Source organism: Balearica regulorum, chromosome 5 (genome assembly GCF_011004875.1).
Source record: "Balearica regulorum gibbericeps isolate bBalReg1 chromosome 5, bBalReg1.pri, whole genome shotgun sequence".
NCBI classification, from domain to species: domain Eukaryota; kingdom Metazoa; phylum Chordata; class Aves; order Gruiformes; family Gruidae; genus Balearica; species Balearica regulorum.
The window spans coordinates 69806063-69829994 of NC_046188.1; the positions used below are offsets into that span (position 1 = coordinate 69806063).

General features: G+C 60.6%; 2 protein-coding genes across 6 annotated transcripts; one reads left to right on the forward strand and one right to left on the reverse strand.

Annotated features, from left to right (window-relative positions):
- Positions 1 to 13: 13 nt before the first annotated feature.
- LOC104634770 (aldehyde dehydrogenase family 3 member B1) lies at positions 14 to 18767 on the reverse strand. Of its 4 annotated transcripts, none has more exons than XM_075755536.1 (11): positions 17432 to 17988; positions 8956 to 9030; positions 8656 to 8818; positions 5697 to 5807; positions 5451 to 5571; positions 5239 to 5324; positions 4904 to 4985; positions 4140 to 4526; positions 3736 to 3902; positions 3446 to 3545; positions 14 to 271 (listed from the first exon to the last, which is right to left on the reverse strand). In XM_075755536.1, the coding sequence occupies exons 1-11, from the start codon at positions 17971 to 17973 to the stop codon at positions 78 to 80; spliced, it is 2028 nt and encodes a 675-aa protein (XP_075611651.1). In that variant the 5' UTR covers positions 17974 to 17988; the 3' UTR covers positions 14 to 77. The 4 variants fall into 4 exon arrangements, with proteins under 4 accessions (XP_075611651.1, XP_075611652.1, XP_075611653.1 ...); XM_075755538.1 differs by lacking the exons at positions 14 to 271; positions 3446 to 3545; positions 3736 to 3902; ... (5 more) ...; positions 8656 to 8818; positions 8956 to 9030 and adding exons at positions 9672 to 10316; positions 11998 to 12097; positions 12314 to 12480; ... (5 more) ...; positions 16807 to 16969; positions 18178 to 18767 and having other exon boundaries at positions 17324 to 17518; XM_075755537.1 differs by lacking the exons at positions 14 to 271; positions 3446 to 3545; positions 3736 to 3902; ... (5 more) ...; positions 8656 to 8818; positions 8956 to 9030 and adding exons at positions 1186 to 3034; positions 11998 to 12097; positions 12314 to 12480; ... (4 more) ...; positions 14095 to 14205; positions 16807 to 16969 and having other exon boundaries at positions 17324 to 18116.
- Positions 18768 to 19964: 1197 nt separating this feature from the next.
- UNC93B1 (unc-93B1 regulator of TLR signaling) lies at positions 19965 to 23906 on the forward strand. Of its 2 annotated transcripts, none has more exons than XM_075755545.1 (12): positions 19965 to 20060; positions 20880 to 20988; positions 21066 to 21207; positions 21302 to 21455; positions 21529 to 21690; positions 21764 to 21893; positions 21977 to 22070; positions 22183 to 22307; positions 22375 to 22557; positions 22640 to 22913; positions 23141 to 23259; positions 23375 to 23906. In XM_075755545.1, the coding sequence occupies exons 2-12, from the start codon at positions 20905 to 20907 to the stop codon at positions 23642 to 23644; spliced, it is 1737 nt and encodes a 578-aa protein (XP_075611660.1). In that variant the 5' UTR covers positions 19965 to 20060; positions 20880 to 20904; the 3' UTR covers positions 23645 to 23906. The 2 variants fall into 2 exon arrangements, with proteins under 2 accessions (XP_075611660.1, XP_075611661.1); XM_075755546.1 differs by lacking the exon at positions 19965 to 20060 and adding an exon at positions 20561 to 20723.
- Positions 23907 to 23932: the final 26 nt, after the last annotated feature.

A 23932-nucleotide genomic window follows, 5' to 3' on the forward strand; every position in this document is an offset into this window, starting at 1 on the left:
ATGGGGTCGGCGCTTGCGGGGAAACAACTTTCATTGCGCGTGGACACCAGGACCGACGGCGTTATGGCGGGGGACGCTCAGAGCAGGGTGCAGGCGCCCTTGCGCTTCACCTCGGAAGCGGCCCGGACGATGCCCATCTTCTGCTGGCTGTAGGGCGGGTAGCGCAGGGCGTTGAGGGCCTCGCGGCCCATGCCACGGTGCAGGCAGCCGCGGCGGTGGGTGAAGGTGTCGAAGGTGAACTTGCCGTGGTACATCCCCAGGCCGCTGTTTCCTGCAACACACAGTACAAGTTGGCTGGATCTGGTCATCGCTCACCCAACGTTTGGGTCAACGAGCCTGAAATTAAGCTCCCAACTTCCCTCTCGAGGGTGGCAAGGTGGAGGCGCTGGTGATGGAGACCGCTTGGTGGACAGCACCACGTCTTCATCCAGCTGCTTTCTAACACCAGGGTTGGCGGGGAGGGCTGGCTGTGGCCAAGCTTCACCAGAAAGCTATCTAAAGATGACCATGGAGGTGGCCTGGATGGACACCCAGATGGTGCTTGAGGGGTGTTTGGAGGAGGAAGACCAGGCTGGGAGGAGGAAAGGTTTCCGACAACCCTCTTGTCAGCCTGGATTTCACTGTTTCAGGTAACACGTTTAGCCCTGGTGCAAAGCTCACCACGTTAAACCAGGCTCAGAAAAGTGTTGGTAGTATAAGAGTTTTGTAAAAGGTCATCTTCCCACCGGGAGGGACTGTGCCCTGGAGGATTTATGAGCTGAGGAAATCAGGCAAAGGCTGGAGACTTTCATGTCATCCTGCTGTTTTGGGGAGAGGATCCAAAGTGCCCCTGCTTTGCTGGCGGATGGGAGAAGTGGAGTGGGGGGGACCAGGAGAGGCGGCACATTCAGCGTGGCAGAGAACAGGCAGAGAGAACGCTGGTCGCTGCCCTCCCATCCTCACCCTCCAGGGAGGAAGCGATCTTTTATACCAGCCTGAAACATGGACATCTTGTTTAACAGATGCCCTTGAGGGTGCTGGGCAATATGTCCCCATCTCAATGGGTGCTTAAACTGCTAAAACAGTAAAAAAAACTTAATCTTGCTTCTGTATGTTCAACTCTTCTTTTGCAGGTGCTTCCTACATCCCCTCTCAAGTTTCTGTTCTCTTTTTCTTCCGATTCTGAACACTTTAGTGATTAAAAAAAAAAAAACAACCAACAACCTTTTTGATCACAAAATCTTGCCTGGCACCAGAGGGACTGGGAAGGTCGTCAGTGACGATGTGATGTTGGAGTGGGCGACAGCAGCAAGAGGGTCCCACCAGACGAGCTTCCCTACCGCAAGGACACCCACCAAAACCCGTCCCCTCCGTGCTGGCTCTAGCCCCGCTGCCAGCGAGACTCCAGGATGGAGAGGGGTGACGGTCAGGGTGGCTTTGGTGAGGATGTGATCCATCTCCAAGGACGAGTGAAATGGCTGCGGGGAGGTGAAAGCTGGCTGGCCAGGAGGAAGCCCAGGAAAGCCAGGCAGGCTGGCAGAAAATAAGGAAATCTGTGTGCTCATAACCTACATGATAAACTTCTGTGAATCAGCTTGAGCTGGCCAATCTTCCTGATAAAATGCAAATCCTGGCCAAGCTGATGAGTTATGTTTGGTATCTCACACGTCAGCAGCCCCAGTGTGAAGGAAGGTCACTGGATGGCTCTTGGCCAGCTGCGTGCTTGAGTCTCCGGTGGAGAGTAGGAGCTGGTTTTCCATGGTAGTGAAGATCATCTGATCAAAAGTGGGTGTCTCCGTCACCTAGACTCCTTCCTCTCCGAGGGAAGAGAGAAGCACTTCTGGACATGTTTTTTTCAGCCTAAGTACACATCCAGAACAGGCCAGAAGAAATGCAGCCCCAAAGTGCTGTTTCTGTCCACGAGCTGTGAAATGTCATATCGTGGGGACATCGTAGTGACTAAAAGTTTCCCTTTACTGAACACATGGGACCCTTCTGGCTTAGCAAATCATCTGAGCTGGGAACGGATGGAGGCTGGAAGACTTTCTGGAAGAAATATCGTGCGTGTTCGCCCTGTTCTTACGCAATCTGCATCGAGTTGTGGTGGAAGAATGCAGAACTAGTCGCAGCTTTGTTCTGAAGCCTTTCAAAGAATGAAAGGATTGTTTTCCAGCTGATGCTCTGGATAGGAAACATCCCCTGGGAGCTCAGAATCATATACATCATCTGAAACATGAGCGCTACACAACTTATAGCTGATATTAGAATCATAGGATCTTTTAGGTTGGAAAAGACCTTTAAGATCATCGAATCCAACTGTAAACCTAACTGCCAAGTCCACCACTACACCGTGCCCCTAGACACCACGTCTACATGTCTTTTAAATACTTCCAGGGATGGTGATTCAAGCGCTTCCCCGGGCAGCCTTAATTTCCTTGCTTCGCATTGCTTGATTGCTTGAATTCATGAAGTCTAAACCTGAAACCACTGCCTGGTGGTCGGTGTAGATACGGAGAAGACTGCGATACTGCGGGAAGCGAGTGACATCCTCAGCTGCCTTTTTCCAGCAGGAATCTTCAGCAAAAGGTTCAGAACAAAATTTAGACTTTTTCAGGGTCTGCTGATTTACAGAAGTTTTGCGTGAAGCAACAGGGAGGACCATCGGAAATTGCACATATAAATAAATTTGCCTTAAAAATATCACCCTTGGGTGATTTGTTAGTTCTGAGATGGGATGATGGCAAATGCTTGTAAACTTTTAACCCTCATAGTATCTCTGCGATCCGGATCCCCTGCTGTTTACTCCTCAATGGTTTTATGCAATACGGGTCTTCAGGAGTTCATATAAAGGAACGTGTGTACACTTAGTAATTCATAGGAAATTTTGTTGTCTTCAGACCCAGAGTCCAAAATGGAGATCCATGAAAAACTGAAATTCTGATTTCCTGAAAACTGTGGATAAGTGACAATTCCCAAGTTTTCATCTGCAGAGAAAAGGGGTAGCACAGCAGCGGGATGGGTATGACAGGCTGGATGCTGGCACCCTACAGAGGCACTGCATGTGGAAACGAAGGTCTAGAGATGTTTCTGTGGTGGCCACATTCAAAATTCCCTACCTTTTAAACAAGATGTTTCCACATACGCAGGAAACACTGTGCTTGGGATGGCAAGCACAGAGAGAAGAAACCTCACAGAGCTCCACACGTGTTCGGCAGAAACAGGGCTGCAAAGCCCGAGAGCTCAGCCATGGTGTGGAGAAGCAAAGGGCTTCTGGCGGGGTCCTATCTGGCGCAGAAGGATTTCCCTACAGACCACGGAGCCCCTCTGGACCTGGGACCCAGGCCTGGGTGCCCCATCTCCCCTGAGACCCTTCCTCAGCGTGGCCAGCATGGCTCAGGCTCCGGGGGTGGGATCGCACCTGGCTCACGTTGGCCAGGGACAGGCAGGTTGGGGGATTTGGACCTACCGATCCCACCGAAGGGCAGCGAGGTCAACGTTGCGTGCATCAGGGTGTCGTTGCCGCAGAAGCCACCGCTGCTTGTCCGTTCCAGGAAATGGTTCACCACCTGGGAAGGAAGCAAAGAAGGTGGACGTGGGTCTCAGACCCTGTTCCTGCACCTCCAGCTGCAATCCTTCCCCCACAACCAGGGCTGTCTGGCCCAAAGAAAAGTTTTGGAGCATGAACATGGCTGAATACACCTGCCAAGGAGCACGTGGCAAGCATTGCCCTGGCTTCATGCAGCCCATACACTATACCTTGTCATCGGAGGAGAAGGCATACACAACCAACGGCTGCTCACGGCTGTTGATAAAGTCAATGGCTTCGTCCATGTTGGCCACAATGACAATGGGTAAGATGGGGCCAAAGATCTCCTCCTGCATGATAGGATCAGAGGGCTGCAAGTCCACCAGCACCGTCGGAGCTGCAGAGAAAGAAAGCTGAAGGCATCAGCCATGCATAGAGGTTGGAGATGATCCCTTGTTCTTCTCCCCAAGACCCATACCTCCCCTAAGACCGAACGCCTTGCCAAACTCCCTGATTCCCATGCAAACCTTCCCTACATGTCACTTCCATCTAGAACCTCACTTCCAGTTGTGAGACCCACTCCAAAACCTACTCCATGCAAGGATGGAGACTGATGCGAAGTTCAAGTCCTCACCGATGTAGCGCTCCTTCTCATCCGTCTGTCCTCCGATGGCCACACGCCCGCTGCGCAGCAGCTTCTGTACCCGCTGGAAGTGCTTGTCCCCCACGATGCGCCCAAAGTCGGGGGACTCCCGAGGGTTGGAGCCATAAAAATCAGCGATGGTCTTACGCAGGGCGGGCAGCAGCTTCTCCCGCATCTCCACGCTGCACAGCACGTAGTCGGGCGCGATGCAGGTCTGCCCCGCGTTGAAGAAGCGGCCCCAGGCCACCCGCTGGGCCACGTTCTGCACGTCGCAGGTGTCGGACACGTAGCAGGGGTTCTTGCCCCCCAGCTCCAGCGTCACGGGCGTCAGGTGCTTGGCAGCGGCTGTCATCACGATCCTCCCCACGGAGGGGCTGCCTGTGGGCCAGGAAAAGATGCGTCACAGTGAGGATCCCACCATGCTGCAGCCCATCCCGTGGCCTTCACCTCCTGGGGAGCCAGGGAAGACACGTCAAGTTCCACGCCTGTCCTGCACCCACTTTGGTGTGCAGCACGTGGCTGAGCCCTCAGCTCCAGCACCCTCTCCAGCTCAACCCTGGCATCCCCCAGCTCAGTCATTACAAAACCCAGTTATGGCTATTACATCCCTGGACACGTTGGTGGCAGATCCTCCAAGGGATCCCAACACCAGATCCCCAACACAAGCCCTGCCTTGTCAGCAGGTGGGGTGTCCGCTGGGAACCCCTCTTCCTCACTGCACAAATGAGGGCTCTGCTCTGGCCCGTGGGACGTACCGGTGTAGAAGATGTAGTCAAACTTGTTCTCCAGCAGTCTGGTGGTCTCCTCCACGCCGGCGGTCACCACAGCAAAGCAGTCCTGCAACATAAGGGTCCCCGGTGTCAGCACCTGCCCAGGCCACTCTGTCCCCATCCCCACCAGCAGCATCCCGGGCGTGTGGACACCGGCTGAGCGTGGAGGAAGGAGGTACGGTAGCACCTGAAACCAGGGATGGTGCGGCACTGGTGTGTGCATGGCAGGCGCGGTGCTGGGAGGGCGCAGGGCACAGCTCGGTGTGTGCAAGGGGAGGGAACACCCCAGCCACGAGACAAGGACAGGGAGAGCTTCTTACCTTGTCCAGGTAGGTGGGCAGAGCTTCAGCCACAAGTCTCTCTGTGTTCTTGGTCATCTCTGAGGGTTTGATAATGGCACAGTTACCTGGGGGAGAATGACAGGACAGCAGAGCAGTGACATGGTGACAGCCAGCCCTGCCGGCACCCCAGCCGGGGGACGAGGTGCCCGTGCCCGGCACTGCCACGGCACCAGGGGACAGGTTTGGCTCACCGGCAGCGATGGCCCCGATGAGGGGCCCCAGCAGGAGGTGGATGGGGTAGTTCCATGGCGCGATGACGAGCACCACCCCGTACGGGTCCTTGCGGATGAAGGCCGAGTCCAGCCGGGTCACCTGCGGGACTCCCACCGTGTCAGGAGTGCTTCGTTGCACCACCACCTCCGTGCCCACGTCCCTCCCAGCTCTGCCTGGCGGGTGGGTCCTTCCCCCCCCATCCTCTCCCTCATCTTCCCCCGTACCAGATTCCTGTCCACGTGCTCGTCCTTCGTCCAGGTGCCCAGGTTGTTCAGGGTCTCATGCAGCTCATTTTTGCAGAGGATGATCTCAGAGAATTCGGCTTCGAAGGGCGGCTGGGGACACAGAGCACCCTGCGTGTCAGCTCTCTGTGCGCTGCAGCACAGCAGCAGCCCTTAGCCCTACCCTACATCTTTTTTTTTTTTTTTTGACCCAGGATTTGGGGACCCTTTGTGTCCCGCGGTGGATGCGCACTTTGCTCTCACCCCCAAGCTGCACGGCACGGCCTGCCACGGGGAGGGGGGAGCCCCACCGCGTCTGTGGCGTTGGGCTTTGGTGAGCTCCGAAATCCCGTTGCGATACTGTCCCGTTACCGGTGACAGTAACCTGCCTGTGGCGGGGATTTCCCTGCTGGGGGCTCAGCTGAGGTTTGGGAAAATTAAGTATTTGAGGAGGAGAGGGGTCTGTTTTGGGGAAGAAAGGGCTGGTCTGGCTATTGAGTCCTGTTTGGCCTGGAGACAGGAGCGTCCTGAGTCACGAACCCTTTTTTCTATCACGTTGTAACACCGGCACAAACGCAACGAGTGAGTTGATGGACTCCAGCAGGACGGGCTGTTTTGTTCAGGACCTGCCAGAGAGTAGCTCAGGTAAGACTCTGCAAGGATTTAGCTCAATAAATAAAAGCTCAGAAGAGATCTAGGTGCGATTTCCTCTGCCATCCCCCTTCACCTGGCTTTGACTTTCCCACCATGGACGTGTCACCGGCATGGGAATAGTGTTGGTGCTGACGTCGGACTCCGCCAGCAGCTCTTCACCTTCCATCGATGGGGAACCCCTCGATGTTTGTCCTACAGTTGGGTTTTCTCTCACTCAGGAGTACGGTGGAAGGTGAGGTGTACTGGTGGGGAAGTGGCAGGATAAAACCAGCCAGTTCAAGATTCGGGAGGAAATATGGGAAAAAAGGGAATATCCAGATTTTGGAGCTTGTTTGTACAGGGGTTTTGGCAGAGCGAGCTGAGAAAGCGGGGAGGAGATCAACCACTGAGCCTGGGAAGGATGGAGAGCTGGAAGCAACGGCTGTCCTCAGCAGGGTGGGAGGAAGGACAGGCATGTGGAGCGGAGTCCGAAGGATGGAGGCGTTTGGGAGCGGTGCAGGTGTGTGGCTTGGCACGACATCGGGAGGAGAAGTGAAGTCAAGAGAGAGGCTGGACTGCTCCTCCACGGAAAGAGGAATGAGCAGACCAACATGTTGGATGTCTCTTCCGAGGAAAAGGGAACCTCGGGCAAAAGAGGAAGCGTGGCCGACCCTAACAATAGCTGTCAGCCCTCTGCGGTGGGCGAGCGGGGTGTCACGGGTGGGCTGGAGTGGCCGGGCTGGTGCCGGGGGATGCAGCCCAGGCAGGAGCAGAGCCCCGCGTGGGGCTTTCCGAGATGAGGCCAGAAAAGACCAAGCCTGGTACCTCGCTGTAGAGCAGAAGAAAGAAGCAGCAGTTTTGTTTCCCAGCGACCAGGGAGGGTATTGCAGGAGGTGTCCAACGCATCCGCGAGAAGAGACGGGACAAACCGCAGGCAGCAGGTTCTTGGCCTCCCTCCTGTGACGCACAGATCGCACTCTTGGTAAGGGAGCGGCAGTAGGTGTTGGGGTATCTCGTTTTTCCTTTCACGGGAGTTGCGGCAGCTCGCGTTGCCGGGTGGCCGGTGCTGCCCGCAGTGCCACGGCGCGCGCACACGGCTCTCGCTGTGGACAGGAGGCAGCGCTGCTGGCTTCCAAAAATATTTGGAAGTGTCATGTGTATTTGCCCTGTTTCTGAGCATCCTTCAGTGAGCCTGAGCTGGACAGACCTCGGATCTCACTCGAAGCACCGTCCTTGTGTCCGTGTATGAGCTGTGGGGGTTTACAAAGCCGTAGCTATCGCCGGTGGCTTGGGGATAACCCTCAGCAAGGGGCTGCCGACGCGGGCTTGGGGTGGGCAGGTGCAGAGGAATCCATGTGGTTAAAAACAAAATCATGACTGTATAACTGTGAAATAGTTAATAACTGTGCTAACCAAGCTGTTAAATCCCAAATTTTAACCCCCGATGGCATAGTACTGTCTTGGGTTCATTGCCAGAGTTTTTCCATCTCAGATTTATCCCGTGGGTGAGAGCACACCTTGCCCTGATGGCATCGAGCATTACGCTGGGTCTCCTCCCAGCACGAGATCTGGCTGGAGAAATAGGAAAAATGATGTGGATCCCATCGATCCAGGCTGCGGTAAGGATGGGGAGGGTGTCCAAAGGGAAGTTGTGAGCTGGGATGGAGAAGTACAGATGATGAGCCCTGCGTGAGGCTCTGGCTGTGGGTGAATGAGTGGTACCAAAGGGAGAACTATTGGGCTGGAGGGGCTGGAGCTCTCTGGGGACTTACGGAGATGTGGGGGACGGGTCTGCTCTGCTTCTGGCCGTGGTGACACTGCCAGAGGCGGGAGGGAGCAAAGAGGCAGGGGACGATGCAAAGCTGGGGGGTCCGGGCTCTGAGAGCTGCAGCCTGGGTGAGCACCGAGAGAGGGGAGGGGATGCTGTTTGGTGGAAAGCCCAAGGCAGGGAACGTGCGGAAGGGGTGACGGGGGTTGGGGATGGACCTGACCAGAAAAGAGGTAAACTGAGGCTGATGGGTTTGGGAACTGAGGCCGATGGGTTTGGGAATGGTTAATTATGTCCGGACACTCCCCACAGCCCTTCTCTGTCCACACTGAGGGCTCTGGAGGAGGAGGTGGGCTGGGACGTGCTCCAGCTCCATCTCCCCTTCGCTGCCTCCACCCCCATCCACTGGCTCCAAGCCCAGGGCAGAGCCCAGCCGGGGAGGGAGCACCGAACGGGTGGGGAAGCTCCTCTGGGGCATCACATCAACCCTCGGCGTGAGGGCAGGAGCCGGCAGGGCTGCGGGCAGCCCCTCGGCATCCCTGGTGCCTGTTCCCCTCTCACCTTGCCCATGTCCGAGGCGGCGGCCTCCAGGATGTCCTGCTTCTTCTCTTCCAAGAAACGTCCCAGGGCCTCCAGCTGGGCCACGCGGTACTCCATGGGCCGCGTCTTCCCCGAGAGCCAGGCTGCCCGCAGGCGGCTCACCAGCTCGGCGTAGGGGTTCCCGCTGCGGCGACAGGGATGTCAGAGGGATCCCAGCCCCTCGTGCTCCCCGTGCCGAGAGAGAGGAGCTCCATGTCACCCCAGCCCAACATCAAACCAGACCCCTCCTGCCTCCCCTCTGCCCTGGCCACACGCTCTCACCTTGCGACATCGCCATCCATGCTCCCCGTCCCACCGCTGCCATCATCCTCGGTGGCTTTCCTGGCCCCACTGCCCGGGCGCTGCTGCATGCCGGGCTGCGGGAAGACGCTGCCGGTCTCCATGGTCCCAAGGGAGCGGCACGGGGCGGGTTACGTCAGGGCTGCCCAGAGGCTGGGCAGGCTGTCGGCAACCTCGCGTCAGTTGGGCTGCAAACCACAGGTTCCCCGCCCCAGCTAACGGCGTGCCTTACCCGGAGGAGCCGGCCTCGGGGGAGCCCGGCCAGCACCCCGACACCGCAGCTGGGACCCTACTGAGGTCTGGGGCTGCCCGTGGAGCTGGCAGGCTGCAGGCAGGGTTGCAGGCAGGCAGGCACCCCAGGCCCGCTCCCCCGGAGGAGGGAGGCTGTCAGCTTCCTGCTCTGCCCCTTGGCTGCCTGCCCTGCTGCGTGTCACCGCTGGCTCTGCTCCAGCCCAAACCACTTGGGATGCAAAACACACCCCAAATCCAGCCCCAGGCACCTCGCTGCCGCCGGGCACAGGGTGATGGAGCTGGACGCGACCCCAGCGGCGTGCGATGGTGTGGCTGAGGGAGTCGGTGTGATGGATGGGGACACTCAGGGTCTGGGCACCCACCTCCCGGGGCTCGGCGGCCAGATTCCTGCCTGGCACCCCCCAAGCCGGGCGACGGAGGCAGAAGACAAGAGCAGGCAGGAGAGCTCAATGCAAAGTCTTTACTACAGGCAGGGTTACACGGAATGAAAAAGCAACAGCCGGCACTGAGAGGAGGGGGAGAGAGGTTTATCCAGAAGGAAAAGTCTGTCTAACAGGAGGTGGGGCTAACTGCTGGTCCTCAGCTTCGCGAGGACTGTTATTTTGCTGGGAAGAGAAGGACGGGGTGAGAAAAAGAACCTTTTGCCATTTCAGATGTGTCCTGGCAAACGGTCCGGAGCAGAGGCAGCTGGGGAGGAGTGAACGTGCAGAGGAAATGTCTGTCCCCGCCATCCGATGTGCATCAGGCAAAGGACGTGGCTTGGGGAACAGGGGACGGCGCCGAGGAGGGAGGAAGATGCCAGCCTCCCGGGAAGGGTGGGTTTGCTCCCCGGGGGGGCCCAGCCAGAAGTACGTGTGTGCGTGTGTCCCCCACTCCGTGAGCGGTGCGGGGCGGCCCTCAAAGCAGGGTGCACATGCCCTTGCGCTTGATCTCGAAGGTGGCTGTCAGCAGCCCCAGCTTCTGCTGGCTGTAGGGCGGGTAGCGCAGGGCATTGAGGGCCTCCAGCCCCATGTTGCGGTGCAGGCAGCCGCGGTGGTGGGTGAAGGTGTCGAAGGTGAACTTGCCGTGGTATTTCCCCAAGCCGCTGTTTCCTGAAACACACAGCACAAGTCCAAACTCGCTACGGGACTCTGCTGCTGCCCGCACACAAGGAAATCTTTACAGGCTTTTCTTATGCAAATGCTCCTGCTGCTCGGCAACACAGATGTGGTGGAGGAGCTCTCACCCTTCCCTGTGCCTCTTCCAGCTCTCACCCTTCCCTGTGCCTCTATGGCTACTTGGTCCAGCAAATCCTTCCGCAGCTGACTACGGTTTGAGGGTCCAAGTGCATCATTTTTACTGGCCTATTTTTATCTACAGAAGCTTTGCTGGGTCTACGAGGCTTCATTTCCCTCTACAACCTCTGTGGTGCTCTACCATATCTACTACCCATGGTTAGGAGCTGCCAGCGTGGCCCCCACAAAGGTCAGCATCTTCCTGGAGCTCTTAAAAACTGGAGCTGCATTGGCAGCATCAGTTCTCCTGATTCCTGTGGCTGGTGTAAGCTTGAGGTTGCACATCGCAGTTAACAGCCCAATGACTTCACATCTGAGCTACTGTGGAAGCTTTGGCGAATGCCTTCTCACCCCGATGACTTCAGACCCCTCACCTGACCAGGCTGCTATAAAATGGCTTCACCCGATAATTTGAGGCAGTTTGTCTGAATCATTTCCATAAAGATAACTTATGGTATGGGAACCACCAAAAATTGTTCCCTGAGCCACAGCCAGGCGAGGAATTAATTGTGCTTTGCTGTCATGGTGTCCTATTAAGTCTGAATCAGCTGCCAGCCCCGACAGAGAAGCTGAGCACGGGCAGCATAAAACTGAGATATTTTTCCCAGAGAATATTCCGGGGAAGAGACCAGGAGTTTGGGAAAGTACTCTGGGGAAACGTTGTCAGAGGCTTCCTGTATTCCCGTGCTCTGCCCTGGGCAATGCTACAACCAGGGCCCAGGGCTGGGCAGACCTCACTTTTCACCTGAGAAAACAATCGTCGTTGCCCCCGAGAGAGCAGGAACTCTTCCTCTTTGCTGAGGACGATCTCCAAGTTACCATAAGCAGATTTTCCAGACATTTATAAGCATTTTCCTCCTACAATTTAATCCTAAAAGGCAGAATGAACGTACAAGCCTGCTCCTGAGTGACGGTAAGGGCTCCACGCTGTCTGCAGGAGGGAGCTCACCTACCCAGGAAGCATAACGAGTCGGATGTGCTCCGAGACAAGGAGCAGGGTGACAGAGAGACCAAAGGGAGCAGCGCTTGAGGAGCGCCCAGGTAAGCCTGAGCAAGGCAGGAACCCAGCCCTGGCACAAAATTCACTCATGGTGCCCATGCTGCTCAGAAACACCAGGGAAATAATCAAGCGGGACACATTTCCCTACCTTTTATATGAAGCGTTTCCACATACACAGGGAACGCTGTGCTTGGGATGGCAAGCACAGAGAGAAGAAACCTCACAGAGCTCCACACGTGTTCGGCAGAAACAGGGCTGCAAAGCCCGAGAGCTCAGCCATGGTGTGGAGAAGCAAAGGGCTTCTGGCGGGGTCCTATCTGGCGCAGAAGGATTTCCCTACAGACCACGGAGCCCCTCTGGACCTGGGACCCAGGCCTGGGTGCCCCATCTCCCCTGAGACCCTTCCTCAGCGTGGCCAGCATGGCTCAGGCTCCGGGGGTGGGATCGCACCTGGCTCACGTTGGCCAGGGACAGGCAGGTTGGGGGATTTGGACCTACCGATCCCACCGAAGGGCAGCGAGGTCAACGTCACGTGCATCAGGGTGTCGTTGCCGCAGAAGCCACCGCTGCTTGTCCGTTCCAGGACCTGGTTCACCACCTGGGAGGGAAGCAGAGAAGGTGAATGTGAGTCTCGTAGCTTGGCTCCACAGGCAGCGTCTGTCAAACATCACCCAATTCATCCATCAGCGCCACGTGCCCAGAGCAGCTGGGCTCGAAAGACTTCAGAGCACGCCCTGGGGTGTCGGCAAGGTGGGCACTAACGTTTCTGCTGCGTTGCCCTCACCCCCCATTCTGGTCCACAGACCGCACACACCTTGCTGTCACAGGAGAAGGCGTAGATGGCCAATGGCCGCGGCCGCGCGTTGATAAAGTCAATGGCTTCGTCCATGCTGGCCACAACAACGATGGGCAGGATGGGGCCGAAGATCTCCTCCTGCATAGCAGGATCAGAGGGCAGCACGTCCGCCAGCACCGTGGGAGCTGCGGAGATGGGTTATGGCAACGCGTCACTCAGTGCACAGGCACGGGTGGTCCCACAAGCCCCAGGCCCCGTGCCCTCACCGATGTAGCGCTCCTTCTCGTCCGTCTGTCCTCCGATGGCCACGCGTCCGCTGCACAGCAGCGCCCGGATGCGGCGGAACTGCTTGTCCCCCACAATGCGGCCGAAGTCGGGGGACTCCCGAGGGTTGGAGCCAAAAAACTCGGTGATGGCCTCGCGCAGGGCGGGCATCAGCTTCTCCTGCATCTCCACGCTGCACAGCACGTAGTCGGGCGCGATGCAGGTCTGCCCCGCGTTGAAGAAGCGGCCCCAGGCCACCCGCCGGGCCACGTTCTGCACGTCGCAGGTGTCGGACACGTAGCAGGGGTTCTTGCCCCCCAGCTCCAGCGTCACGGGCGTCAGGTGCTTGGCAGCGGCTGTCATCACGATCCTCCCCACGGAGGGGCTGCCTGTGGGCAGGGAAGAGATGTGTCACGGCAGGGAGCCCACCAGCTACGGCACAGGGATGGGGCACCCTGTGGAGCTGGGTCCAGGGTAAACGCCCCAAGTCCCACCGGACCCTCAGACACACACACTCTGGATCCACCAACAGATCATGACACCAGATCCCCAACAGGAGGATCCCCCTGTTTGTTAGCGGGCAGGGAAGGGGGCCCTGTGCTTGCAGGCAGGCCGCCCGCTGTCTCGCATCGATGGGCAGGGTGAGCCACAGCGGGGTGTCTGCTGGAAACCCCTCTTCCCCACTGCACAAAAACCAGGCAGGGCACTGCTCCGGCCCGTGGGACGTACCAGTGAAGAAGATGTAGTCAAACTTGTTCTCCAGCAGTCTGGTGGTCTCCTGCACACCAGCGGTCACCACAGCAAAGCAGTCCTGCAACATAAGAGGAAGAGTTCCCCGGTGTCAGCACCTGCCCAGGCCACTGTGCCCATCCCCACCAGCAGCATCCTGGCCTGCTGGGCATGTGGACACCAGCTGAGCATGGAAGAAGGAGGCAGGTGAGACTGGGGATGGTGTGGTGCTGGTGTGTGCAAGGCAGGGTCGGGAACACCACGGCCCTATGGTGTGGGACAGGGAGAGCTTCTTACATTGTCCAGGTAGCAGGTCAGCATTTCGGCAACAAGTCTCTCGGTGTTCTTGGTTGTCTCCGAGGGTTTGACAACGACACAGTTACCTGCGGGGAGATTGACAGGACATCAGAGCTGTGACGTGGTGACAGGTAGCCCTTCCGGCACCCCAGCCGGGGGACAAGGCCCCCGGCCAGACCCCCTCACCGGTGCCCGGCACTGCCTGGATCCTCCGGGCGAGAGGACAGGTTCGGCTCACCAGCAGCGATGGCCCCAATGAGGGGCACCAGGAAGAGATGGATGGGGTAGTTCCATGGCGCGATGATGAGCACTACGCCGTACGGGTCCTTGCGGATGAAGGCCGAGTCCAGCTGTGTCACCTGCGAGAAAGGCCACGATGTCGGTGCCGTTCCCACTGCCTCCTGCCCTGCCTCAGCCCTGCACGCAGCGCTGCCCCGCTCTGCCCCTCGCCACCCGTAATTCATCACCCCCTCTTCCCTTCCCAGGACAGCCCAGAGCTTCTGCCTTACCAGATTCTTGTCCACATGCTCGTCCTTCATCCAGTGGCACAGGTTGTTCAGCGTGTCGTTGAGCTCGTTCTTGCAGAGGAGGATCTCGGTGAAGTAAGCCTCAAAGGACGGCTGGGGACAGACATCACGTAAGCATCACCCCAACACCAATCCCATCTCCTCCCCTTCCACCGTAGACATCTCTCCCCTCTTTGGAGAAGCTATTAAGCAGAAGTTATTAAGCAGAAGTTGCTATCACTGCCTGCAACCCCCAGGGAATCTCACAGTCCCTGAAATGGTATGAAAATAGGTACTTGGCCAGAGGAAAAAAACCCCAGTATTTTACATCTTCACAAATATTTAACAGCCTCTTGAGCTCAGCATTTGGGAACTGCTCACCTGGCAACACAGCCCTGAGCCAAGCGGGAACCAAGCAATGTCACCGGAGCTCCAGGAGCTCCAGAAAAGCTGGTAGCGGTGTCGGATGCAGCCCCGCGCTGCCGACCTAGCATGGGACAGTGCTCTTGCACTGGTGCATTTGTGTCCCGACCACTTGGACGCAAGAGCTGGAAGCAAAGCCTGAGCTCCCTCCCACAGCCCATGCATAAAAGCTGAACTTAAGACCTTGCTTTATTCAAAGAGAAATATGAAGAAGGGCAACCACTTAATTAAACACCTTGTGATGGAGCTTGGCTGAACACCACAAGACTCCTGTCCCAGGCAGAACCCCCCCGTAGCTCCTGGGGCTCCTGCACTGAGCCAGCACACGGCTGGGAAAGGCAGGTCGGGTGAGATGCCCCAGTCGGGGAATTAAACAAACCCAGCAGGTTTCTGCCAGATAAACTGTCCCAACGGGCAATGACTAAATGGACGGTGACTCGGAAGTGGCGGCAGCACATCAGAGCCGGGATCGCAGGAGCTGCCAAGGCATTTCCTGGATGCGGTGGGTCCTCTCTGCTGCCGTAACCGCAGCCGTGAAGCACAGCTCAGGACCATTCTTGCAGGAGAAGTGTGAGGACACGAGAAGATAACAGCTCAGCAGGCTCAGCAAAGCCCCTCCGTCACCCTGGAGAGCAGGAGGAGCAAAGCTCCTGCACTGTGAAGCCGTGTTTGCAAAGCGCAGTGGGCGCAGCTGTCTGACACCCTCCACCACGACGTCCTTTGGACTCCTCCAACCCAAAAACGTCCGTTGCGGGGTGGATGGAGCCTTCCTCCGTCACTGCAGCAAAACACCACTTTGGGGTTGGAAAGTTTGGTTGCTGACTCCCATGCAGCAACCCCTCATGCTCCACCACCAAGCCCCACTCAAGAGACCTTCAGGTCCCCAAAACCACTCACGCGTGGACACGTGCCGCTGCCAGGATGCCAAGTTTCTCCTGGACGTGAGAACTCAGCAGGCACATCGGATGTCTGGTGAAGCAACGGGGCATCTCTCAGCCCAGGCTGACAGTTGCATCACTAGGAAGATGAGGAAATTGGTGGTGAAGATGGGCCATTAAGGGTTTCGATGGGACACGAAGGTTGTAAGATGGGACATTAAGTCTGAGGTCATCCAAGTGCCTTCAGTCATCAGTGGAGAGAAACCGGCATCCCTGGAGGTGAGGTACCCACCTCAGATACGTAAGACCAGATGAATTGTCCATCTAACTATGAAGGCCCGACTGCATAACAAGCATATTACTAGACAACCAGCTCTAATTACATACAATTAGGAGATGAAGGACGCACTTCGAGCGCTGATGCCTATCAACCCCTGGCTGAAGGTGAAGGCCCTCACCTCAAACAAACAAGGCAATTACGAGCCTGGGGAGATGTCAGGATGTTGAAACCCGTGTCTGAGGGCACGGCTGCTGCGCTGATACACCCACAGACACGAGTCCTTTGGGTCCAGGTGCTACCACTACCAGATAAGACCAGTTATGCTGCACCGGGGCAAGCCATCCCTCCAAAAACATTTCCTAATGCGCCAGGACCAAAGCGTGCGGTGGTCTGTTGGGCTGCAGCACACATCAGGAAGGGAAAAAGGGGGAGAACGGGGTCCTGAAGCAACCAGGCAGAGAAGAGATGAGCTGAGACTGCTAGCACAGCCACGGCGGGGATGCTCCCACTTCCTCGACAGACTGTCCAGGAGCTGCCGGCGTGCCGCAATACCCAGACCCGCATCCAGGTCCCCACCTGTGCCACCGCACGGCTCAGCACCGTGCCAGCAAAACCAGTCGCTGCGAGGCCGGTGAGCCGCTCCAGCCCTGAGCAGCCCTGGGAGGAATGTGCAAGGCCAGCGTGTTGCACAACACCGGTAATCCCGGGTGCGACCGAGCTGGCGAGGACATCACCCTCTGCAGGGGTCACATGAAGCCACCGGGGACTCGCATGGGGCGGACGCAGTGGGTGAAGCTCGGTAGTGCCGAGGTTCCCACCTCATATCGGCCAACGGGGGCTTTGCCCAGTTTAAGTGCACCAGGGATGGGGTTAGCGGCATCGAGCCCGCCTGGCAGTGTGATCCCTACGCATGGTCCAGCTAACCCTGGCTGCGGAGAGCTCTGCAGGGACCCAGCACCTACGGGTGCTCCACACCAGCCCTGGAGCACATCGAGGGGGTTGCAGGACCCCAGCGTGGGGACCCCCGTGCCCAGAGCCCCACACTGGCACCCAGGAGGATGTAAGACCCAGACAAGGGGGTATGAAGGGCCCCAACGATGTGACCCTGATGGCCAGCACCCGTTCCCCTCTCACCTTGCCCATGTCCAAGGCGGTGGCCTCCAAGATGTCCTGCTTCTTCTCATCCAAGAAACGTCCCAGGGCCTCCAGCTGGGCCACGCGGTACTCCATGGGCCGCGTCTTCCCCGAGAGCCAAGTTGCCCGCAGGTGGCTCACCAGCCCGGCGTAGGGGTTCCCACTGCAGGGACGGGGATGTCAGAAGGATCCCAGCCTCGCCCCAGCCTCTCACGCTCCCAGTGAGGATGGAGAGGAGCTCTGTGTCACCCCAGTTCCATGTTGCCCCAACCCAGCATCAAACTGGACCCCTGGAGTCCCTGGGGAGAGGGCAGGGAGTCCACACACCTGAGGAAGGGCTCCTTGTGCCCCCTAAGTAGCACCATTCCCGACAGTCCCTTGTCTCCTCCCTTGAGCCACGCTGGGGTGTGGTGGCCCATGGATCCCAAACTCGTCCCCCAGCATCCCTCATCAGCACCCCCTGCCCATCTCACCCCAACCATCCCATCTCCCTTCTGCCCCGGCCCCTCGCTCTCACCATACGGGACTGCAGATCACCGGCCCCTTCCCGCTGCCTCCGCTGCCTGCGCTGAACCCGGCGGCTTTCCCGCCATCGCTGCCCACGGGGATGCACTTGCCGTAGCCTGGGGGCTGCTGCCCGGGGGGCTCGAGGGGCTGGTGCATGCCGAGCTGTGGGAAGGAGCTGCCGGTCTCCACGGAGAATGTGGTGGCCCTGGGGAGAGACACGGGGTGGGTTATGTCGCAGCTGGAAGTGCTGGAGATGCCGGCTCGGCCCCGAGAGGAGTCATCCCGCAGCGAGACACCCGTGCCCCAGGCCGGCCGGGGCTGCCTGCGGCACCTTTGAAGGGTGGCTTGGTGCTCGGGGCTGTCCCGGCCATGGGCTGACTCAGCCCGGCGCGGCTGCCGGAGGCCCCGGTGCGTCCGTCGGGAGATGCCTGGGATTCCCAGACCCTCCCCACACTCCAGGATGGCCGCCAGCCTCCGGCCATGGTCCTGCCCTGGGCTGCCCTGCTGACATGGGGTCACCCCGCAGGGACCTAGGGGACCCCGGTGCCCGGCAGCATCCCAGGCTGGGACCCCGGTGTGGGGCCATGTGAGCCAGCGCCGGTACTGCTGCAGCCCAGCCCACCTTTGGGCAAGCATCACTCCATCGGCACACAAAGACATGCCCAGAGCTGGGGGGCAGAGCCATAGTCGCACATCTGCCCCCTCTCCATGCCCAATGCACCCACCCTTCCTTGAGGGAACCCACCCACCGCGGTGCTCAGTGCCCCACAGCCTCCACCGGCGTGGGGCTGGAGAAGCCCAGCCATGGGGCTAGCTGAGTGCCGCGCAGGGGGGGTCTGGTCCCTGGGGCCCCGAGGTGCCTACCTGGGGGGCTGAGCGGTGGCAAGAGAAGCGTGAGGCTGGGCTGGCGCTGCCGAGGCTCAGGGTGCCCCTCCTAAATGCTGTGGGGCCAGTGGCCAGGCCCTATGGCCAGGGGCGGGCAGGGCTGTGCCCCGCCTCCATGGGGCTGGCAGTGGGGAGATAGCACCCCACCTCCGTGGGGCTGGCAATGGGGACAAGGCCTGGGATCGGATGGGACCTCCCCCATGGGATGATGGCACTGGGGAACTCCCATGGCCACCAAACCATTACCATGAACTTTGACCCATTGGGACCCCACAGATACTCCTCACTCTGCTCCCCTATGGGGGGACCCCACAGACACCCCTTACCTTGCTCTTTGGGACCACCTTGACCCACGGGGACTCCACAGACACCCCTCACCCTGCTTCACAGGGGTACCTTGACCAATAGATAGCCCTCAGCCCGCTCCCCAGGGCCACCCTGACCCATGGGGACCCCACAGACACCCCTCATGCGGCTCCCCAGAGCCGCCCTGACCCATGGGGACCCTGCAGACCCCCCCAGATGGACCCCATGGGTCCCTCGTCTGTCCATAGGGCTGTCCACTCCCACTCCCAGCTCACCCCGCGCCCGGCCCTGCCTGCCATCACCGGTTCCTCCCGCCCGGCACGGCAGCCTCCGACGCCACCGGCTCCCCGCACGCCCGCTCCCCGCCTGGCCCTAATTACCCCACTTCATAAACAGGAAAGGCAGCAGCCCTGCCCCACGCACCCCACCACCACACCCCGGGCTCAGCCCCTATGACCACACTCCCCGGGGACCCGCAGCAGCCCCCCCAGGGAAGGGGGAATGGTTTCCCACCCCCAGCAGCACCCCAAATTGCCGCTGTGAGCTTGGCCGTGATGCCCGGGGCAGCGCCAGGAGCCAGCCCTGGTTTCGAGGGGGGCACAGCCATCCCCAAGCAGCCCCTGCCTCCGTGGAGGATGCCACACGTCCACTGGAAAGACCTGCAAGGGACAGCAGTGCATCAGTACCTGGAGCGGGCTTGTGGGGTACCGGGGTCCCCCGCCCCAATTTGGGATGTGCCCAGGGAGGAGATGCTCCACACGGCCCCTGGGGATGGGGAAAACCAGGGGACCGGCTCTCCAACAGAATCACCAGCACCAGAGCCGGGGGTTGCTTGGAGATGTGGACCCACATCAGCCCCGGGCGGACACGCTGGGGGGTTGCACCCACAGACAGCCTGCCTCGCTGCCCCCCATCACTCGGGTTCAGGGCCATGGACCCGCACCCCTGCGAGGGGCCCTTTCCCCCCCCGCACCCCAGGGTGACTCCTCTTGCCCTTGCCCGGGGCAAGGCGGGAGCACAGGGCAGGTGTTGCTCCCTGGCAGCTCCCGTGGGCCCCAGCCCCAGGGCCACATCCTGCACCACTGCCATGTCCCCCAGTCCTGCGGGAGCCATGGCCTCAGCACCCTCCCCACGTGGTGCTGGCTGCTCCTCCACTGCATCTCAAGAATCCTCCGCTACCGGCTAGGCCGGATCCTGCCCTGGCTCCCCGTGATGGAGATGTCACCCTCTCCGCCCTGCCCAGAGGTCTCCCCACCCTGACCCGGGGCACCGGCACAGCACAGCCACAGGCACCCCGGCATTGCCACGTGCCCGGGCGCCCTCCCGGCCCCGGGTTTTGGGTGACACAAGGACAGGCGTATACCCTGCCACCCCCCAAACCATCCCTGCACCCCCAAACCGGGGTGTCCCCCCCCGGGGCACCCTGACACATCACTCGGGATGGGAAGGGGAAGCGAGAGCGGCAGGGCCCAGAGCAGGGCAGGCACCCAGCGCCACGGACCACCCCGAGCAGGCAGCACCCACATCAGGGTCCGCTGGGGGTGCTGGGGAACGAGGTGCTGTGCAGGGGGCAGAATTGGGGCTGTGTGGGTTGGAGTGGGTGATGTGCAAGGCGGGGGTGCAATGGGTGCTGTGCAGGAGGGTCAGGGTGCTGTCCACGGGGGTGCGCGTGCAATGGGTGCTGTGCGGGGGGGGGGGGGGGGCAGGGCGCTGCACAGGTTGGGGTGCGATGGGTGCTGTGCGGGGGCGGGGGGGTGTCAGGATGCTGTGCAGTTTGGGGTGCGATGGGTGCTGTGCGGGGGGGGGGGTGTGTCAGGATGCTGTGCAGGTTGGGGTGCGATGGGTGCTGTGCGGAGCAGGGGCGGGGGGGTCAGGATGCTGAGCACCGGCGCGGGCAGGGCGCAGCGGCAGCGCAGGCGGGTGAGGCCTGGGGTCCGGGGGTGCGGGATCCGGGGGGTGCGGGGTCCTGGCGGGGGGTGCGGGATTCTGGCGGGGGTGCGGGAGCGGTCCCTTTAAATGCCCCTGTCCCGCCCGTCCCGCCCGCCCCGTCCGAAAGAGGAAGCGGCGCCCGCCCCGCCCCGGGCCGGCCCCCGCGGCTCCGGTACCGGGGAGTTCGGGGCTGGGGGGCACGGCCCGGGGGGTGCTGGGCACGGGGGTGCTAAGCCCATGGGTGCAGGAGCTGGGGTGCAGGGCGCAAGGTGCTGGAGATAGGGGTGCAGGTACGCGAAGCACATGAGTGCAGGACACGGGTGCAAAGCACATGGGTGCAGGGTCGGGGGGTGCTGGGCACAGGGGTGCAGCTCTGGGGGTCCAAGACACATGGGTGCAGGGCTTGGGGGTGCTAACAGCGTCCTCCCACCTCTGACACCATTCAGGCCCGCCCCCCCCCCAGACACAGCGATGGAGAAAGACCCCAGCTGCTACCGGGATGCGGCCAAGATGGTGGCAGGTGACGGGCTGGGCGCCGAGGGGATGGAGGCGCAGGTGAGGCTGGGGGGGGACCCCTGGGGGCCAGGCCCACGGTGGCCGTCCCCAGGGCTGACGGCCAGGGTCACCCGCAGCTGGATGATTTTGTGGGTGCTCACCCCGACTACAACGAGGAGGAGGAGGAGCAGAAGTACTTCCGTCGCAAGCGCCTCGGTGTGATCAAGAACGTGCTGGCCGCCAGCCTGGCCGGCATGCTCACCTACGGTGTCTACCTGGGTACGGCCCTGCCCCTCCCCAGGGACCCCCCGCCGCAGTGGGGGGGGTTTGGGGGGCTCAGGGCAGGGGGTGACAGCTGCTGGACACCCCCCAGGCCTGCTGGAGATGCAGCTGATCCTGCACTATGATGAGACCTACCGGGAGGTGAAGTACAGCAACATACAGCTGGAAGACATTGACCGCAAGGTGCTGATGGGCATCAACGTCACCCCCGTCGTGGCACTGCTCTACACGCCCGTCCTCATCAGGTACGGCACCGCTCGCGCTCCCCGCCGCCGTGTCGGCACGGGCGCCCACGCTTCTCCGTCCTTGCCCCGGCAGGTTTTTCGGCACCAAGTGGGCCATGTTCCTGGCGGTGGGCATCTACGCCCTCTTCGTCTCCAGCAACTACTGGGAGCGCTACTACACGCTGGTGCCCTCCGCCGTGGCCATCGGGGTGGCCATCGTACCCCTCTGGGCTTCCATGGGCAACTACATCACGCGGTAGGCAACGGGGGTGGGAGGCGAATGGGGGGGGCCGGGGGGGGGGCTCCAGCTGACTCACCATGCCACGCAGGATGGCCCAGAAGTACTATGAGTACGTCAACTACAAGGAGGAGCACGTGCAGGAGCAGCAGCGTGCACCACGGGGAGCCTGCAACACCTACATCATCATCTTCCAGACCGTCTTCTACGCCTGCTTCCACGTGAGCGCCGGCGGGGCGCGTGGCACGGGCGGGGGGCCATGCTGGCAGCCCGGTGCTGAGCGTCCCCCCCATGCGTCTTGCAGTTGAGCTTTGTCTGCGCTCAGATGCCCATGCTCTTCTTCCTCAACAACTACCTCTACCAGCTCAACCACACGCTCTTCGGGGTCAAGCACTGCGGTGAGCACGCAAACGCGGGACGGTGCGGTGGTGTGGGATGGCGCGGTGGCACGGGGACCTCCCCGGTTGAGTCTGAGCCGTGGCTTGTGCCCCCCCCTCCGCCCCCCGGCAGGGACCCTGAGCCACGGCACGCTGCCTGGCTTCAACAAGACGGTGCTGCAGAGCCTGCCCCGCAGCGTCAACCTCATCATCGTGGAGAGCGCCCTGATGGCGGCCGCCTTCCTCGCCATGCTGGTGGTGAGTGCCGGGGCGGCAGGGGACGGGACAGGATGCCGGCGGTGCCTCACCCACGGCTGTGCGGCAGGTCCTGGTGCTCTGCGGCTCAGCGTATCGGCCCACGGAGGAGATCGACCTGCGCAGTATCGGCTGGGGGAACATCTTCCAGCTGCCCTTCAAGCACATGCGGGACTACCGCCTGCGCTACCTCTTCCCCTTGTTCATCTACAGCGGCTTCGAGGTGCTCTTCATCTGCACTGGCTTCTCCCTGGTAGGGCGCGGGGACAGGGCGGGGGGGGTGACAGAGCAGGGACGGCCCCAGCCTGGCAACGCTGAACCTGTCCTCGTTGCAGAACTACGGCGTGTGCGCCCTGGGGCTGGAGAAGCTGGCGTACCTCCTCATGGCCTACGGCTTCTCCGCCTCGGCCTGCTCCAGCCTGGCCCTCTGCATGTTGCGCCTGCGGCGGCAGATCCCGCTGTTGGCCGGAGCCCTTGTCCACGCCGCTCTCCTGGTCACCCTCTTCTGCTGGGCACCCGAGCCCCGGCACCTGGTCCAGGCGCCTCTGCTCTACGCCATAGCTGTGCTCTGGGGTACGGGGAGTGCCCTCAACAAGACCAGCATTAGCAGTGAGTATTGGGAAGGTCCCTGTTCCTTGACACTGCCTCTCTTGTCCCATGGCACGGCCGGGTGGTCCCCAGCATCCTCTGGCACTGCAACCTGGTGGTCCCCAACTCCGTGGACCCCCTGACAAGGAGCAGGACAGACCCACTGCAGCTGGGTCCTGCTAACGGTGCCCCGAGAGGGGACACCGGCATGGAAGGCGGATGCTGACAGCTGGTCTCCTGCCCCGCAGTCCTCCTGGGCATGCTGTACGAGGACAAGGAGCGCCAAGATTTCGTCTTCACCATCTACCACTGGTGGCAGGCCCTGGCGATCTTCACCGTCTACCTGTGGTCGGGGCTGCCCATGAAGGTAAGCGTGGTCGGGTGGGCAGCTGTCTCCACAGTGCCCCCCAACTGGCTCCATCGCCTCCGAGGCTCAGTGGGGGTGCAGTGCCATGCTGATTCCTTGCTTTGCCCTCCCACAGGCCAAGCTTTCCATCATGCTGCTGACGCTGGTGGTGGCGATGGCGGCCTACTGCTGCATGGAGCGCAAGGTGGCACAGCACGTGGCCTACCGCCTGCCCCGCATCCCTCGCCCGCGTCACAAGATGCGCGGCTACCGCTACTTGGAGGAGGACGACTCGGATGAGACCGGCTCGGACGGTGACGACGGCAAGGACGACAACGACGAGCACCCGGCGGAGTCCACCAGCGGGGACGAGCTGCCAAAAGACGACAGGGACCAGCTGGGTTAGAGACAACTTGTCCTACCCTGCTGCCGTGGTGCCCCGCACTGCTCTCTGGACCTGAGGGGGGGTCCACAGCCCTTCCTGGAGCTGCCCAAACTCCCTGAGCCGGCATAACTTCCACAAGCTCCCCTCAGGCCAGGCCTGCAGCCCCCCCCTAGCCAGGCCCACGGCCCCTCAGCCCCATCACCCCCTGAATACCATATCCAAGCGGGCCCGGCCCTCCTTTTTGTCCCTTATGGCTCAATAAAAGCTCTCCCCTCCGCTCACAGTGCCGCCGTACTCCGCCTTCGCGTC